This window comes from Mugil cephalus, chromosome 11, assembly GCF_022458985.1.
Source record: "Mugil cephalus isolate CIBA_MC_2020 chromosome 11, CIBA_Mcephalus_1.1, whole genome shotgun sequence".
Classification (NCBI taxonomy): Eukaryota; Metazoa; Chordata; class Actinopteri; order Mugiliformes; family Mugilidae; genus Mugil; species Mugil cephalus.
The window spans coordinates 26,577,364-26,592,905 of record NC_061780.1 but is presented as its reverse complement, the minus strand read 5'-3'; the positions used below and the strand labels follow the sequence as shown (position 1 = coordinate 26,592,905).

Here is a 15,542-nt window from a genome sequence, read left to right as displayed (position 1 = left end):
GTTCTGGGAGTTTTTCTGCAAGACTCACTGGTTTATTTATGCTCATGATGTCACTTCCTGGTATCGCCTGTGTAGAGCGAATGCATTAACATCACTTCCTCCTGAGGCCACGCCCCCTGAGTGGAAAAACACGGTGACATGTATCAGTAAATACAGAGAGAGATTATCAGCTCAAATTAAGAACAACTGGACTCAACAATGATCCATACGAACTATCAGATAACAAACGATCCATGAACCAGAAATCAACAAAAAACAACAACATCCACAGACTGATCTGACAGAACTTAGGTTTGACTTCATCAATAAATGCAGCATAAATTAATATTAGCTGACAGTAAATGAACCACAACACCAGACTAAAACTAGACATGAGCCAAACTGAATCTAGACCTGATCTAGACCAACCTAACCTGATCTAGACTGAAACTAGACGCAATAAATGTCAGTAATTTTATTGGGCATATTTACATTTTATTTTGAAAATCTTCATGAATGTACATGGTCCCTCTGCAACAAATAAAAGCGAATGAAGTAACGTGCACATGAATGAATTCCAGGTCCAAACGTTTCCCAGCAGAACATTGACTGGGAACAAGATGATTTAAATGATATTAACTCCCCCCCCCCCCCCCCCCCGTTAGTGGTCATAATGTTGTGGCTGATTAAACATCATTTTAAATCCGAGATATTTTTATTCTCTCCCTCTCACAAACCTGTCCACGAACTCCGGTCTGAACTGGAACCACGTAGCCCAGCAGACCTGAACCAGAGTAAAACAAGGTGCCCCCCCCCCCCCCCCCCCCCCACCCTGGGACCCAGCGCGTCAGGCTGAAATGAACCACCCTGGGACCCGTGTGGTGGATGAGATGAGACAGATTGGGAAACGCAGCACGTCTCTGAATGTCCATCACCGGGTCTCTGAGTCAGATCAAACCTCGACTCAATGACGTGAAGAAACTTGTTTAAAGTTTCCAACTGGAACTCAAAGTATAAATTAAATGAAGCGCCTCCATCAGCAGCCTTGGAGAAACGGCGACGGCCGCCCCTTTTTAATAATCGCATGAGTAACAAAGCAAAGAACAGTAACGATACTTCGGCCTCCGGGGTGGACGCTGGGTCTCAATGCACAGCTGAGGTGACGGTGCAGCTTTGTGCTGTTTACGGATACGTACCGAGCATATTTATGTGGTAACCTCCCTCCACACATGCACAGGCTGTACATGATGTCGGCCATATGTCTGCGGGGAGCGAGCTACATGCCTGAGGTTCCTCCAGCTAACGCCTAAAATCCCCCAGTGTGCTTACTAATGCAGAGAACACATTCCTCAGACGTGGTCGGTCGTGTGTTTAAAACTGAGTTAATCCGACTCCACCTAAGGCCCAGAAAATTCAAAAATATCACTTCAAATGTAAATAATTACAATAAAATGGTCACAGAGGTGGAGAATATGGACTCCAGACTCCCAGGGACTAAAACTAGACCAAGACTGGACCTGAACCAGACTAAAACTAGACCTGAACCAGACTAAAACTAGACTTAAAACTAGACCTGAACCAGACTAAAACTAGACTAAAACTAGACTAAAACCTGACTAAAACTAGACTTAAACTAGACCTGAACCAGACTAAAGCTAGACTAAAACTAGACCTGAACCAGACTAAAACTAGACTTAAAACTAGACCTGAACCGGACTAAAACTAGACTAAAACTAGACTTAAACTAGACCTGAACCAGACTAAAGCTAGACCTGAATCAGACTAAAACTAGACTAAAACTAGACTTAAACTAGACCTGAACCAGACTAAAGCTAGATTAAGACCAGACCTGAACCAGACTAAAACCAGACTAAAACTAGACTAAAGCTAGACCTGAACCAGACTAAAACTACACCTGAACCAGACTAAAACTAGACCTGAACCAGACTAAAGCTAGACCCGAATCAGACTAAAACTAGACTAAAACTAGACTTAAACTAGACCTGAACCAGACTAAAGCTAGATTAAGACCAGACCTGAACCAGACTAAAACCAGACTAAAACTAGACTTAAGCTAGACCTGAACCAGACTAAAACTAGACTAAAACCAGACAAAAACTAGACTAAAACTAGACCTAAACCAGACTAAAACTAGACTAAAACCAGACTAAAACCAGACTAAAGCTAGACCTGAACCAGACTAAAACCAGACTAAAACTAGACTAAAGCAGACTAAAGTTGGACTAGACCCGGACTAAAGCTATATATTAACTACTATGTAAAAATGTAATGTTGTAGTTTGACCACTGAAATGGAGGGGGCGGGGCTTATGAGACGTATACTGCAGCCAACCACCAGGGGGAGCTGTCGTGTTTGTTATCCAGCCTCTAGTGGTCACCATAGGAACTTCAACTCTTTTTGCAGCTCTGCATCGGCTTAATATCTTTTATTTATTTATTTAGTTTCTATCCTGATACATTTACATATACACGTTGTGCACACATGCACATTTGGATACAGAATAAACAAACTTTATTCACGTGCACATAGAACCGCTCGCTGTAGAAGATTCCTCCTTTTTTTTGAACTCTGTCTTTATAACTTCTTAAACCCTCAGTGTGCACTTTGCCAGACAGACTCTCAGCCCGTCGGTTTATTAATAAAGAATGAGGGGGCTGACACCTGGAGACACGTCTCTCTGCTGCCGTAAAGACAAGACAGTCATGAAACTTCTGCACTGGACTGGACCCAGTCAGCACATGTGGAATAAATACACATACATAATAATCATACGTGGAATAAATACACATACATAATAATCACGTGTTGTGTCAAATGAAACCTGGAAAGTTGCTGACAGATCAGATTAGTGGTTGTTTTTAGAAAGTCTGAGTGACTGTGTCCGTCTGGTCGAATGATCTAAGAGCCGTGGATTTCTGGAAATTCCTGCAGTGGAGCCTGAGCTGCAGCTCCAGCCTGAGTGGGACAAATTAACGAACCGAGCTGCAGTAACGTATGTGTTCTGCTGTGGTGCAGTTTAAAAAACCTCTGACCTCCACCGACCGAACCTCAACTCTTCCCACATCATTCCTGCTTTAACTTCTGCTGTAAAAAAACACAAACACTAACCCTTTAACAGTGATTACTTCATTCTGACGTGTTACTGTTTCCAGACCAGTGATCACATTAAAGTTAAAGTTATTATTTTTCCTATTTCCCATGAAAATACTTTAGTGCAAAACCAGTAAGTCGGGGATAGTTGAAGGAGTTAATATGTTGAAAGAAGAAGAGACAAAGATCATGAATGAGCTCCAAGATGTTAACAAACAGCATTTGATGAATAAGCTAAACAACAGAAAGAAACACAAAATAACCACAAAAAAGATGCTTGTGTGACAGAAACTCCAGAGTCTCGGTTTTTAAATGAGACCATGAATGAGCTCGACATTGTCCGTGAACATTCAGTTTATTTTGTCCTAAATAGAGGTTGTTTTTGTGCATGAAAGGCTGGAATGATAATAAGAGGTTGACATTGATTTGCCTCAGACACCAGGACCGATCCTGTGGTTGTTTACTGGCCCGTCCGTCCCCGGAGAGGTGACATACTTGTGACTGGACCGAGCGTGTCTCTAATCAATCCTGCACGCTGCTGTGGTCTGTCAGGAGGGAGAGAGCCGCCTTTTTTTAGGCTTTTAGGGAAATGATCAGAGTCCAGAAGAGGTAGAGATTCCAGGTCAGTGTCAGCGAGGGACGTCTGACCTGCATGCGTGTTGTTCCTCCAGCTCCTTTAGTTTGTGTCGTTTGTGTGCGACCGGCTCAGTTAAAGGCTCGGAGCTGGTCTTTGTTTCCTTTAACTGTTTACCCTCCACCAGATAAAGACACAACATGTAGTTGTTGAGAGGAAATGAGTAATTTCCTGCCGTCTGGAGCTGACTCAGACCGGGAAGTTTTCTGTTTGGGGGTGGGGGGGTGGAGGGGTGGAGGGGTGGAGGGGGGGGGGACACTTGAGCTGCTGCACGGTGACAGGGTGAAGTAAACTCCGGGGGTTTTTTAACTTAACCTCCCGGCTTGTTTTACCACAGAGCGCCACGTTCCTCCTCCCTATCCATCTTTCTGCATGGTCGCCCTAACAACCGCTTCAGCTCAGCTCTTCCTCTAATCGCTGTGGCAACTGTTACAGAGCTTGGTCTCCATGGCAACACCCTGTCCTGATTCCTTGATCAAGGACGGAGGAGGATTTTTTTTTTTTTTAAATGCTGCAAACACAATGACTGAATGGACACAGTGAAGGCAGCAGATACTACTGCTCCATACTGTACATACATCCAGTCTTTATTAACCTCCTTTATGCACCATCTAGAACTGATCATCTTTTTTTTATATGACACCGTTAATTGCAAATACTGTAAAAAAATATCTGAACCGTTCGAGAGAATCAAAGATATTATTCCTCCTCTCGTTGCTGTTCCGTCCTCTCACCTCTCGGTTTAGCTTCATTCTCAAGCTCTTAGTCTCCAGCATCAACGAGAAGTTTAGCGTCGCTGAAAAACACTTTTCTACAAGCCCCCTCACACGTGCAGCATTTCTCCCCGAGCCCTGCAAACACGCTCTGATGGCTGGAAATCTTTCTGGAATAAAAAAGACACGGTTTCCTCTCCACACTTTCTGCTTTGTCCCTTTTCGTTTGACGTTCGTGTGAAGGAAGAAGCAGCTGCGTGTGGAGGTGCTGGACAAAGAAATAAAAAAATAAACAGACAGGAAGTGAAAGCAAAGATGATGAAACTGGTGTAATATTCTCTCCCCGAACAACTACGTCACGTATGTAACAAGTTCCAGATTTGTTCCACCAGCTCCGCTGACATGTTTGTGGTCTGCTGCTAACTCTGCACATTCATGGATCCATCAGTGAGATCAGATCAGGTTTGATTGGTCCTTAAGAGGAAGGAAAAGAAAAGAATATAAAAATATATTAAAGATGCAGACGTATTTACACTTAAGTGAAAAAACCTCATCAGGATATGAGTCTGGTAACATCGACTGGATGATCCTGCACCAGTAGCTTTACTAGACATTAATTATCGTTCCCCTGGTGGTTTATGGGACGGAAGCATCTTCATGAACCAATCAGAGCTCAGGACACGAGCTGTGTTTCAATAAATGCTGCATGATGCAATACGTCATTTTCTTCTGGTTTCACTGATAAAAGTCATTATACGATTCAACCAACACATTTATTCAAATGAACCCAACAACTCGTTATTTTTTAACTGGGTTCCAACTTTGATTCCTCCAGAACTAAACCACTTAGAGAGATTCTGACTTTAATGATAGAAACTAAAGAGTCTTGTCTTTAAAAAGAGACCGAGACCATGAATGAGCTCCAACATGTTCAACAGCAACATCCAGTTTATTTTGTCCTAAATAGGATTTTTTATTTTTAATTTTTTTGCAAAAAGTCTGGAATGATAAGAGGTTAATTAATTAATTATATCATTAGAAATTATTGTTGCTCAAAGGTTCTAAAAGGAAGTGACGTGACAGATTTACTTCTGGGTCGTATTGTCTCTGCAGCTTTTCTAAGACAAAGTAGAAAAGCCTTTATTTCTTATTATTTCTTATTATTTTTAAATTGTAAAATCCCCGTCAGTTTTACTCTACGACATTCACTCACAAACCATCTGACTGGACCAGATCTTTACTGAACCAGGATCAGGTCCCAACAGAGACTCAGAACCAGACTCAGAGCTGGTTCCAGTTCATTCAAACTAGTTCAGTCTGTTACACATTAATTAATTAACTTAATAATTACATCGTTAGGAATAATTATTTGTTTCCGTATAGAATTAGATAAGTTTTTTTTTCTTTTTGATGCTGCCATTCAGTTGAATTTGTTTCTGACCTTGTGCAATAACACATTTAATTTTATTTTACTGCTGCTGCTGTAAAAATATATTTTTATAATTTTAAAGTAGAATAGAATAGAAAAACCTTTATTTGTCCCACAACGGGGAAATGACAGTTTGCAACAGCAACATAGAGACAGAGAAGGAACAAGAATAAAGAGTCGACTTTATGAAGGAGACAAATAATAAATAGAGTAGAATAAACAATATACAAGTACTGGATACAAACAGCATTTATATAAACAGTATTTCTCAGTATTTAATATTTTAACCTTCTCTTTTAAAACTCTTATGAATAAAACTAATTTAAATGTTTTTCCACTGAAAAGGAGAAACTCTCTTGTTATTCACTTAAATAAATAAAGATCATTCTGTGTCTGTCAGAATCACAACATTTCATCAGCCTTTTAAGCAGAAGTTGTTGCTTGTGTAGCACCAGGGGCTCAGACTCCTTTTATTTGAGGGGCCACATTCAGCCCAGTTTCATCTCATGCTTAGAACTCAACTATTATAACACAAGTAACGACAAAACTGGACGTTTCTAAAGAGAAAAAAGGGGAATTTCTGTTTAGTTCCAGGTCTCAGTGTCGTTTTATCTCCACAATCTAAAAATAAAACTGTGTGAACCAGAGGAAAACATTTATTGGAAAAGTTTCAGTGAATGTCTTCGATGTAATTTTTGCTCTTTGTAAATTCATCCCACGTTGAGTCAGATTAGACATTTAACATTTAACACTACAAACGATCCTGGACCATCTTTCCACAGACTCGTTTATTCCAGTTTATTTTCTGTTGCTTGTCCTGGTCACATTAAATATTTAATGATGTAATGAATTAATTATATCAGTAGGAATTATTGTTGCTGAAAGGTTCAGGAAAGAAAGTGACATAACTGAAGCTGTTATTGTCAGTGAATGATGCAACGACGCTGCAAATGATCTCTCACACCAGTTTCTTTTAAGCAGAAGAGAGAACAAACTCCACAGCGTTCGCCGGCACAGAGGAGTAACATTAATACACAGGACAAATATTAAATATTAAATATTAATACACAGGGCAAATATGAAACAGGTTTCATTCATTCAGACGGTTTTATCGTTACTGGTTGTTCTGTCATCGTCTTCATAGCGTGGACGCTGTCTGATGCCTCATATCTTCAGTCAGATGTCACAGTGTGTGTTACTGTGTGTGTGTGTGTGTGTGTGTGTGTGTGTGTGTGTGTGTGTGTGTGTGTGTGTGTGTGTGTGTGTGACGAGCATCTAAACAGAGTGTGATGGGCGTCTCGACACCCTTCGACCCTCGGGGGGACGACACTCTGACACTTTGTTCTGACATCTGACACATCAGCTTCACGCAGCGCTGACACTCGAGCTCTGCTGCTTCCCCTCTGACATGCACACGCACACGACACACACACACACACACACAACGCACACACACACACACACACACACACACACACACACACACACACACACCAGACAGACTCACTAAACCCGCTGCATCTTTAAAGGCTCCTCTTCATCGTCACATTCTCTGATGCTCTCTTTACACATCTGCATACAGCACATCTGGGCCATATATTCACACACAGATCTTTAGATGCTGCCGAGTGTAGAGAGAGTCTCCCCGTCCATCTGTCCCTCTCTGAGTCTCCATCACTGAGCTACACAGGCGTGAATAATTAGGCTCCCCCTTTAAAAACCCCGAAGCTCCGGCTCTTAATCAACGCAGAGTCGTCTGCTCCGTCACTGCAGGTTCTTACAAAGTATGAATTACTAAAGGAGACGTTTAAGAGAACCGGGAAAACGCAGCAACGTTTCCATTCATGTGCTCACATGACGCCTGACGGAGAGAGAAGTGGAGCCCGAGGGATCGGTTCCTCCTTCCATCCTTCTCTCTTTTACCTTTGCACAGTCGACTGGTCACCGAGTTCAAGAAGTTACAGAAATAGAGAACAGAGGGTTTTTATTGATTCAGAGCGAAGCACGGTTCAGACATCAAGAAGAAGAGGAAGACAGGAGGCTGAGAGGTTTCTGAAACTGTTAGTCTGCCTATTGCAATACAAATGTAGCTTAACATCAATCAACCACAACATTATGACCACTCACAGACGGAGTGAATAACATTTAAATCATCTTGTGACAATTCAGTGTTCTCATGGGAAACGTTTGCGTCTGGCATTCATTCATTCATTCATTCATTCATTCATTCATGTGGATGTTACTTAGACATGTAGCACCTAGACCAGACCAGACCAGACCCCCCCCCCCCCATAGCAGTGACACTCCTTAAAGGCAGCAGGATGCATCCTGACACAGACACACACAAAACGATGTAGAAACAACTCAGGAAAAACACATGAAGAACAGAACAAGGTGCTGACCTGACCTCTAAACTCACTAGATCCCAAACTGATCAAGTATCTGTGGGATGATCCACTGAGGCCCCTCCCCTCAAAGACCCCCCCAATAACAACAGGTTATCCGCAGGGTCTTGAAAAGTATTAGAAATTGTCTCTGAGAGCTGGAGAATGTACACGGGCGGAAATTTAGAGACACAATGTTTCTAAAGACCAGAGATCGAGGGGAAGGTGGTCATAATGTTGTGGCTGATAATTGGGCATTCATATTAAAAAAGAAAACTGCATTGCCTGCAGATAACGCTGCCTCTTTGTCTTCAAACTTTACAACTATTGATGAAAAGCTGCACTTCAGACGTTTTAGACGTTTAGTTTAGTTAATGTTTGCAGTCAGTGCTGCCACAGGATTTCATGCCCAAAATCTTCCACTCTGGTTTCATTTCAGCTTCAAAATGATCTCTTAGCTGATAAACTTGTTCCATCTACTACGAGTGTTGCTGGAGTCTCGACCCCTTCCACGGTTTATTTTCCTCCTGCGTGCACCTTGATAGGAGGTGAAGTGGAGCTGGAAATACAAACTGTTCGTCAGCTTTAAAAAGAAACTGAAAGGAGCCCGGAGCCGTGTCGTACCTATTGCCCACAGAATGCATGCTGTTAGAAACCAGACGTACGCCACACACTGATCCTCATGGGACGGAGCAGAGTAATTAATAGAAAGGTACACACAGTGAAATACACTTAAAGAAGCTCCAGTCATGTCACACCTCCACCTCGTGCTGCCACTCGGGCATCGGCAAAAATTACAAATAGTTGAAAATAAAGCTTTAAGATTAGTTCTCTGGTGCACGAACAGATCACAGGTTACAGACATACTCAGAAATCTTTCCTGAGAATAAACTACACTCCCGTACTCTCACTTTTCTCCAGAAACTTTTAGCTGATGAGACACAACAGCGCGTACGTTCATAACAAGACAGGAAAGAAAAAGCCAGAACAACATTTAATGCAAACAAGCCTGAACTCATTCTGTGTTGTATGTGGTTTTGGTTTAATTGCAACTGATTGTATATGTACTTTTGTATAAAGTGTATAAATTAATTAATTGTTGATGTTTCTTGTGCGTTGGACCCAGGGGGACTAGCTTTAGCCTGCTACTGCTGCGTTAGCCTAAGTAAGCTAACGTTGGGCTTTCTGAATGTTTGCATGTGCAGCGTTTGTTCCCATGTGAACGTTGTGGTGACGTGTTGTTAACATGAAGAGAAGCAGCTTGAAGTCTGTGCACACATCTGGAGCTGCAGGGCTCAGTTTGCATTTTAGCTTTTGGTCGTCGATAACTTGTTAAATATCTCCCTGCACGCTCCGATAGACACGACCGGTATCAGTCTGAACGGCTTCACGGGGAGAAAATGGACGGTTCGTTTTGGTGTGTAATGTAATTTTGTGGTTAAGCACGCGTGATTTAAACCACGCCGCTGTGATCGGCCTGAAGAGGCTCAGTGAGCCGCTCATTAGGAAAAGTTAGAAGGAGTTATGGGTTCCACTTAACTGCAGTAAGTGCTCCACGAATAATTAGACTGTGGATCCTTCCTGTTCCTGAGCAGATTGTGCAGCCATGCAGAAACGTTCATTCAGTCATTTTCTGGATGTGTGTAACCATAGTTACCGTAGCACCGGCCTCTGAAATAAAAACCTTCCTGCAGCAGCGTTGAGTTCAGGTACTAGAACTTATTATGTTTGAAGAATGTCCTGATGATACAGTAACATATGCACAGGTAGAGGCAGCACAATAAATAACGAAATATTCGTTAGGGAAGACAGCAATAAAAATGTAAAGAGAAAATAATAGAGAAATGAATTAACAGTTTAATGCAAAAGTAGATTTTAATATTTATGTTGGTTTATTAATGTGAGTCTCATTTTGTTTCATTTTATTCATCAGACTCTAATCAGTTGGTTGGTTCCTTCAGGTGCAATAACTCATATTTACACTGATATTGTTCAATAACTCATGTTCACTTTCTTGTCATATACTTGTACATATTTCTTTATATATTTATTGGACTCTGGACTCAACATGTGCATAATTTCCCGCTGTGCAAACCCCCATATTCAATCAGAACATATGTTTTATATATAGTTTTTACATTAATGTGTGTATTCTTTTTTTTATTGCCTACGATGCTGTTTGTTGTGAACACTGGTACTTTGAGGAGGAGCTGCTGTAATGAGACGTCATTTCTCTGTGGGGTTAATAAAATAATTTGATTCTGATGTGATTGCAGAGATTATGAATCCATTAGGGCCCTAACTCGAAGTTATTGTGAGGTCTGAGTAAAGGTTTTTATGTTTTTATGTCAGGTGCGGGTCCTCCGGCCGATCGGACCGTGGTGATCGAGGAGTACCGCTTCCTGTCTCAGAAGCTGTTTGCCGCCGTGTCCGTGTTCGCCGGCCTCGGCATCCTCCTCGGCATCGTCTGTCTGACCTTCAACATCTACAACGGCAACGTCCGGTGAGCGTTTATTAGAGCTGCAGCTCTGCTCCTCCTCCTCCTCCTCCTCCTCCTCCCCCTCCTCCTCCTCTGGGCTTGTTTACTTCCTGTATGTCTGCAGGTAATTACTGCAGCTTTTACTCTGCAAACAAATGCACAAATTAATCAGGTTTTAGGCAAAATGTCCAACACATGCAAAATCATGAACTAAAACTCATTAGATGATATTTATTTGTTTATTTATTTATTTATTTGGATCCCATTAGTCAAAAGGTAACAACTAATCTTCCTGAAGTCAACATTACATCACCAAGACACAATAAATAAATAAATAATAATGATAATAAAAAATAACCGTATTAAAACAGTAATACCAGTAACACTCATAATAAATGGTATTTATAATATATCTTAACTGTTCATCAGAGCTCAGTAGTGACGGTAAATAATGGTGAAATCAACTAAAACTGCAGAGACGTGATAATTTCCCATTGACGACGATGAGATCAGAGAGTGTTCATGTCATTCATGTTCTGTGACATCACGTATTTCTTTTACGTGTTTAATGTGTGATGATTGGTGATAATTAGTTTTTGAAGCAGGAAGTGAGAAACGTCCTGGTGTTGCCTCGTATTTAAGTCGTGTCTGTCACTACTGTGGGACAGACGATGGTGAAGGACACTGATATTTCTTCTAGAGTAGATAAATAACTGTCTGATGCTTCAGGTTAATGTGCTCAGCATGAAAACAGCTTCACGTGCCTCAGGAGCAACATTTCTGTGGAAGCTGTTTTTTTACGGAGGACGATGTCAAAGTGGAAACACAACGACGGCATTCAACACGCTAGCTAACATCTGGAAGGCAAACAAGTTCAGGGCCAAGCTACAAATCTTCAAACGTAAAGACTCTCACCTCCTCCTCCACCTCCTCCTCCTCCTGAGAACAACAACATCTCAGCAGCTCTAGGACGAAATGCAGAAGAAGTCAATCAGAAATCAGAGACAGACCGAGAAGCACCTGGAGAAGAATCACAGAAGAACAGGATGAAGGATGAAGACTGAGTGAACGGAGGAGCTTGGTCGGTGGTTCATGTTCCTCTGGGACAGGAGGAGACAGGATAACGCTGTCCTTTAAAGGAGGGAGGACGTAGATAAACTGGTTCTGTTAAAGACACTTGAAGCTGGAAGTTTGAGCAGCGAAGAGAAAGGACGTGTTGTAAAAACCTCCAGCGGCTCCACTTCGTTTCCACTTCATGTGTGAAGTTTGTGAATTTATGTTGGATGTGAAACGAAGCAAAAAATAACTCGGGAGAGCTCCGCTGCCCCTTTGACGTTAATGTAAACGCTGCTGCTCAGCTCCACTGTAGAAGTGTGTGATGTGGGTGTGGTGGTGGTGGTGGTGGTGGTGGTGGTGGAGGAGCTGCTGGTTTTATTGTGGAGGCTTAAGCGTAGCCCTGGACCAAATGCAAATAGACTGGCTTTAAAAATGCCTTTTGAACTGGGATTTCTCAGCTTAATGTGTGTCTGTGAAGCCGGAGCAGCTCATCTCCGATGTCTTTTAACGTGATATTTCTATGTTTGACCTGACTCAAAGTGATTCAAAGTCCCGTAAGTCCACGAGCTTATCAGGATTTTTATTTTTTTTGTTGTTCCTGTGGGGATCTCTGGCTCCAGTCAGGCCGTCCTCCAGCTTTCATTATATTTCAAACACAATTTCACCGAAGGCTCCTCTCAGCAGCCAAAACAGTGTGAGTCAGATCAAATCAAATCAAATTTATTCACTAAGCTGTTTCTACAAAGCAGGTTTGCCTCCGACTGTCTTGTTAGGAGATAAAAATAAACAGGCAATCCACTTTAAAGACAGGATCCGTCGCAGCGATCCTCTGGAAACGTCAGACATTTCAGTCCACAACACGTCCGACCAGCGCGACGCTTTCCTGCCTCTTAATTTGTCCTGAGAGAAACAGATGTTCCCACTTAGTTCTGATCCACTTATTCTTTCTTTTTATAAACCAACACACACACACACACACACACACACCATCTGACAGCAGGTTATGCAACATTCTTCTAATGTATATGTTTAGATATAATGATAATGTAAAACATAATATTAATACAGGTGGTGATGTGCTGTGATGTGATGTGATGATGTGATGATGTGATGTGATGTGATGATGTGATGATGTGATGTGATGTGATGTGATGTGATGTGATGTGATGTGATGTGATGTGATGTGATCATGTGATGGAGCTGTCAGTCTCATGTAGAACGAGAACAGAAGGTCTGTCGACTACAAGTCAAACCTGATGCTAACAGGTTTATAACCGGCTGCAGCCAGAGTTCATGAGCTCCTGTTTGTGTGAGCGAGTAAATAACGTGGCCTCAGGGCTGCACACGGCCAGGTCAGGGAGGGACGGAGGGACGGAGGGACGGAGGGATGGAGGGGTGGAGGGATGGAGGGGAATGTCTGAGTGGGAGGATGCTACAGGACGGACACGGTTTTATTAAACGTCTGAAAGTGTGAGGACGTCTCTAACGTGTCAGTTTAATAAGCAGCTGTTCATCAGTGACTTCAAACTATAGATCATTTAAAAGATGGAGGGATGATAATGGATGGATGGATGGATGATGATAATGGATGGATGGATGGATGATATTGGATGGATGGATGGATGGATGGATGGATGGATGATAATGGATGGAGGATGGGTGATGATAATGGATGGATGGATGGATGGATGATAATGGATGGATGGATGATAATGGATGGATGGATGGATGGATGGATGGATGATAATGGATGGATGGATGGATGATAATGGATGGATGATAATGGATGGAGGTGAATAATAATGTGTGAATAATTAAAGTATAATGAGGTAGGATGTAAACGTTTATACTTTGTAACGCAGTGAATGTGTTTGCAGCTACATCCAGAACTCTCAGCCGTACCTGAACAACATGACGGCCGTCGGCTGCATGATGGCGCTGGCCGCCGTCTTCCCTCTGGGCATCGACGGACACCACGTCCACCGCTCACAGTTCCCTGTCGTCTGCCAGGTAAGAGGAGGAGGAGGAGGAGGAGGAGGAGGAGAACCTGCAGAAACAAGAAACAAACAACCCTCACCCCCGTTTTCCTCCCCCCTGTTTCCAGTTCCGTCTGTGGCTCCTGGGCCTCGGCTTCAGTCTGGCCTACGGCAGCATGTTCACCAAGATCTGGTGGGTCCACACCCTGTTCACCAAGAAGGACGAGAAGAAGGAGAAGAAGAAGGTAGGAGTCAGGAGGGATGAGGGGGAGGGAGGGAGGGAGGGAGCGGGGGATAAGCCTCTCAGAGGTCTGTGCAGAGCAGAGAAAGGAGGAGAGATGGAGTCCAGGCTACGCAGCATGTGTGGCAGCAGCTGATAAAAAAATTTAAACTTTGCAGCTTGAGAGTGAAATAATCTTGTAAGAGGCCGGCGTGGTTCAACCCGCAGAGACAGAGACATGTCCTCCACACAGAGACAGAGAGACACGTCCTCAACACGCAGACAGAGACATGTCCTCCACACAGAGACAGAGACGTGTCCTCCACACAGAGACAGAGACGTCCTCCACACAGAGAGATAGAAACATGTCCTCCACACAGAGACACGTCCTCCACACAGAGACAGAGACATGTCCTCCACGCAGAGACAGAGACATGTCCTCCACACAGAGACGTCCTCCACACAGAGACATGTCCTCCACACACAGACAGAGACATGTCCTCCACACAGAGACAGAGACGTGTCCTCCACACAGAGACAGAGACGTCCTCCACACAGAGAGATAGAAACATGTCCTCCACACAGAGACACGTCCTCCACACAGAGACAGAGACATGTCCTCCACACAGAGACACGTCCTCCACACAGAGACAGAGACATGTCCTCCACACAGAGACAGAGACATGTCCTCCACGCAGAGACAGAGACATGTCCTCCACACAGAGACGTCCTCCACACAGAGACATGTCCTCCACACACAGACAGAGACATGTCCTCCACACAGAGACAGAGACGTCCTCCACACAGACACAGAGGCATGTCCTCCACGCAGAGACAGAGACATGTCCTCCACACAGACACAGAGACATGTCCTCCACACAGAGACAGAGACGTCCTGCACACAGAGACATGTCCTCCACACAGAGACAGAGACGTGTCCTCCACACAGACACAGAGACGTGTCCTCCACACAGACACAGAGACGTCCTCCACACAGAGACAGAGACAGAGACACGTCCTCTACACAGAGACAGAGACATGTCCTCCACACAGAGAAAGAGACGTGTCCTCCACACAGACACAGAGACGTCCTCCACACAGAGACAGAGACACGTCCTCCACACAGACACAGAGACACGTCCTCCACACAGAGACAGAGGCATGTCTTCCACACAGACACAGAGACATGTCCTCTACACAGAGACAGAGACGTCCTTCACACACAGACAGAGACATGTCCTCCACACAGAGACAGAGACATGTCCTCTACACAGAGACAGAGACGTCCTTCACACACAGACAGAGACATGTCCTCCACACAGAGACAGAGACGTGTCCTCCACACAGAGACAGAGACGTCCTCCACACAGACACAGAGACATGTCCTCTACACAGAGACAGAGACGTCCTTCACACACAGACAGAGACATGTCCTCCACACAGAGACAGAGACATGTCCTCCACACAGACACAGAGACATGTCCTCTACACAGAGACAGAGACGTCCTTCACACACAGACAGAGACATGTCCTCCACACAGAGACAGAGACATGTCCTCCA

At 43.4% G+C, this 15,542-nt stretch overlaps 1 protein-coding gene across 1 annotated transcript in view; it reads left to right on the top strand.

Moving 5' to 3' along the window:
- Positions 1-15,542, top strand: part of gabbr1a (gamma-aminobutyric acid (GABA) B receptor, 1a) — an 80,323-nt gene that overhangs the window by 53,184 nt on the left and 11,597 nt on the right. Inside the window, exons 16-18 of the mRNA XM_047599824.1 lie at positions 10,603-10,753; positions 13,663-13,795; positions 13,890-14,006. Coding sequence (XP_047455780.1) covers positions 10,603-10,753; positions 13,663-13,795; positions 13,890-14,006 — 401 coding nt within the window. The remainder of the gene's footprint in view (positions 1-10,602; positions 10,754-13,662; positions 13,796-13,889; positions 14,007-15,542) is intronic.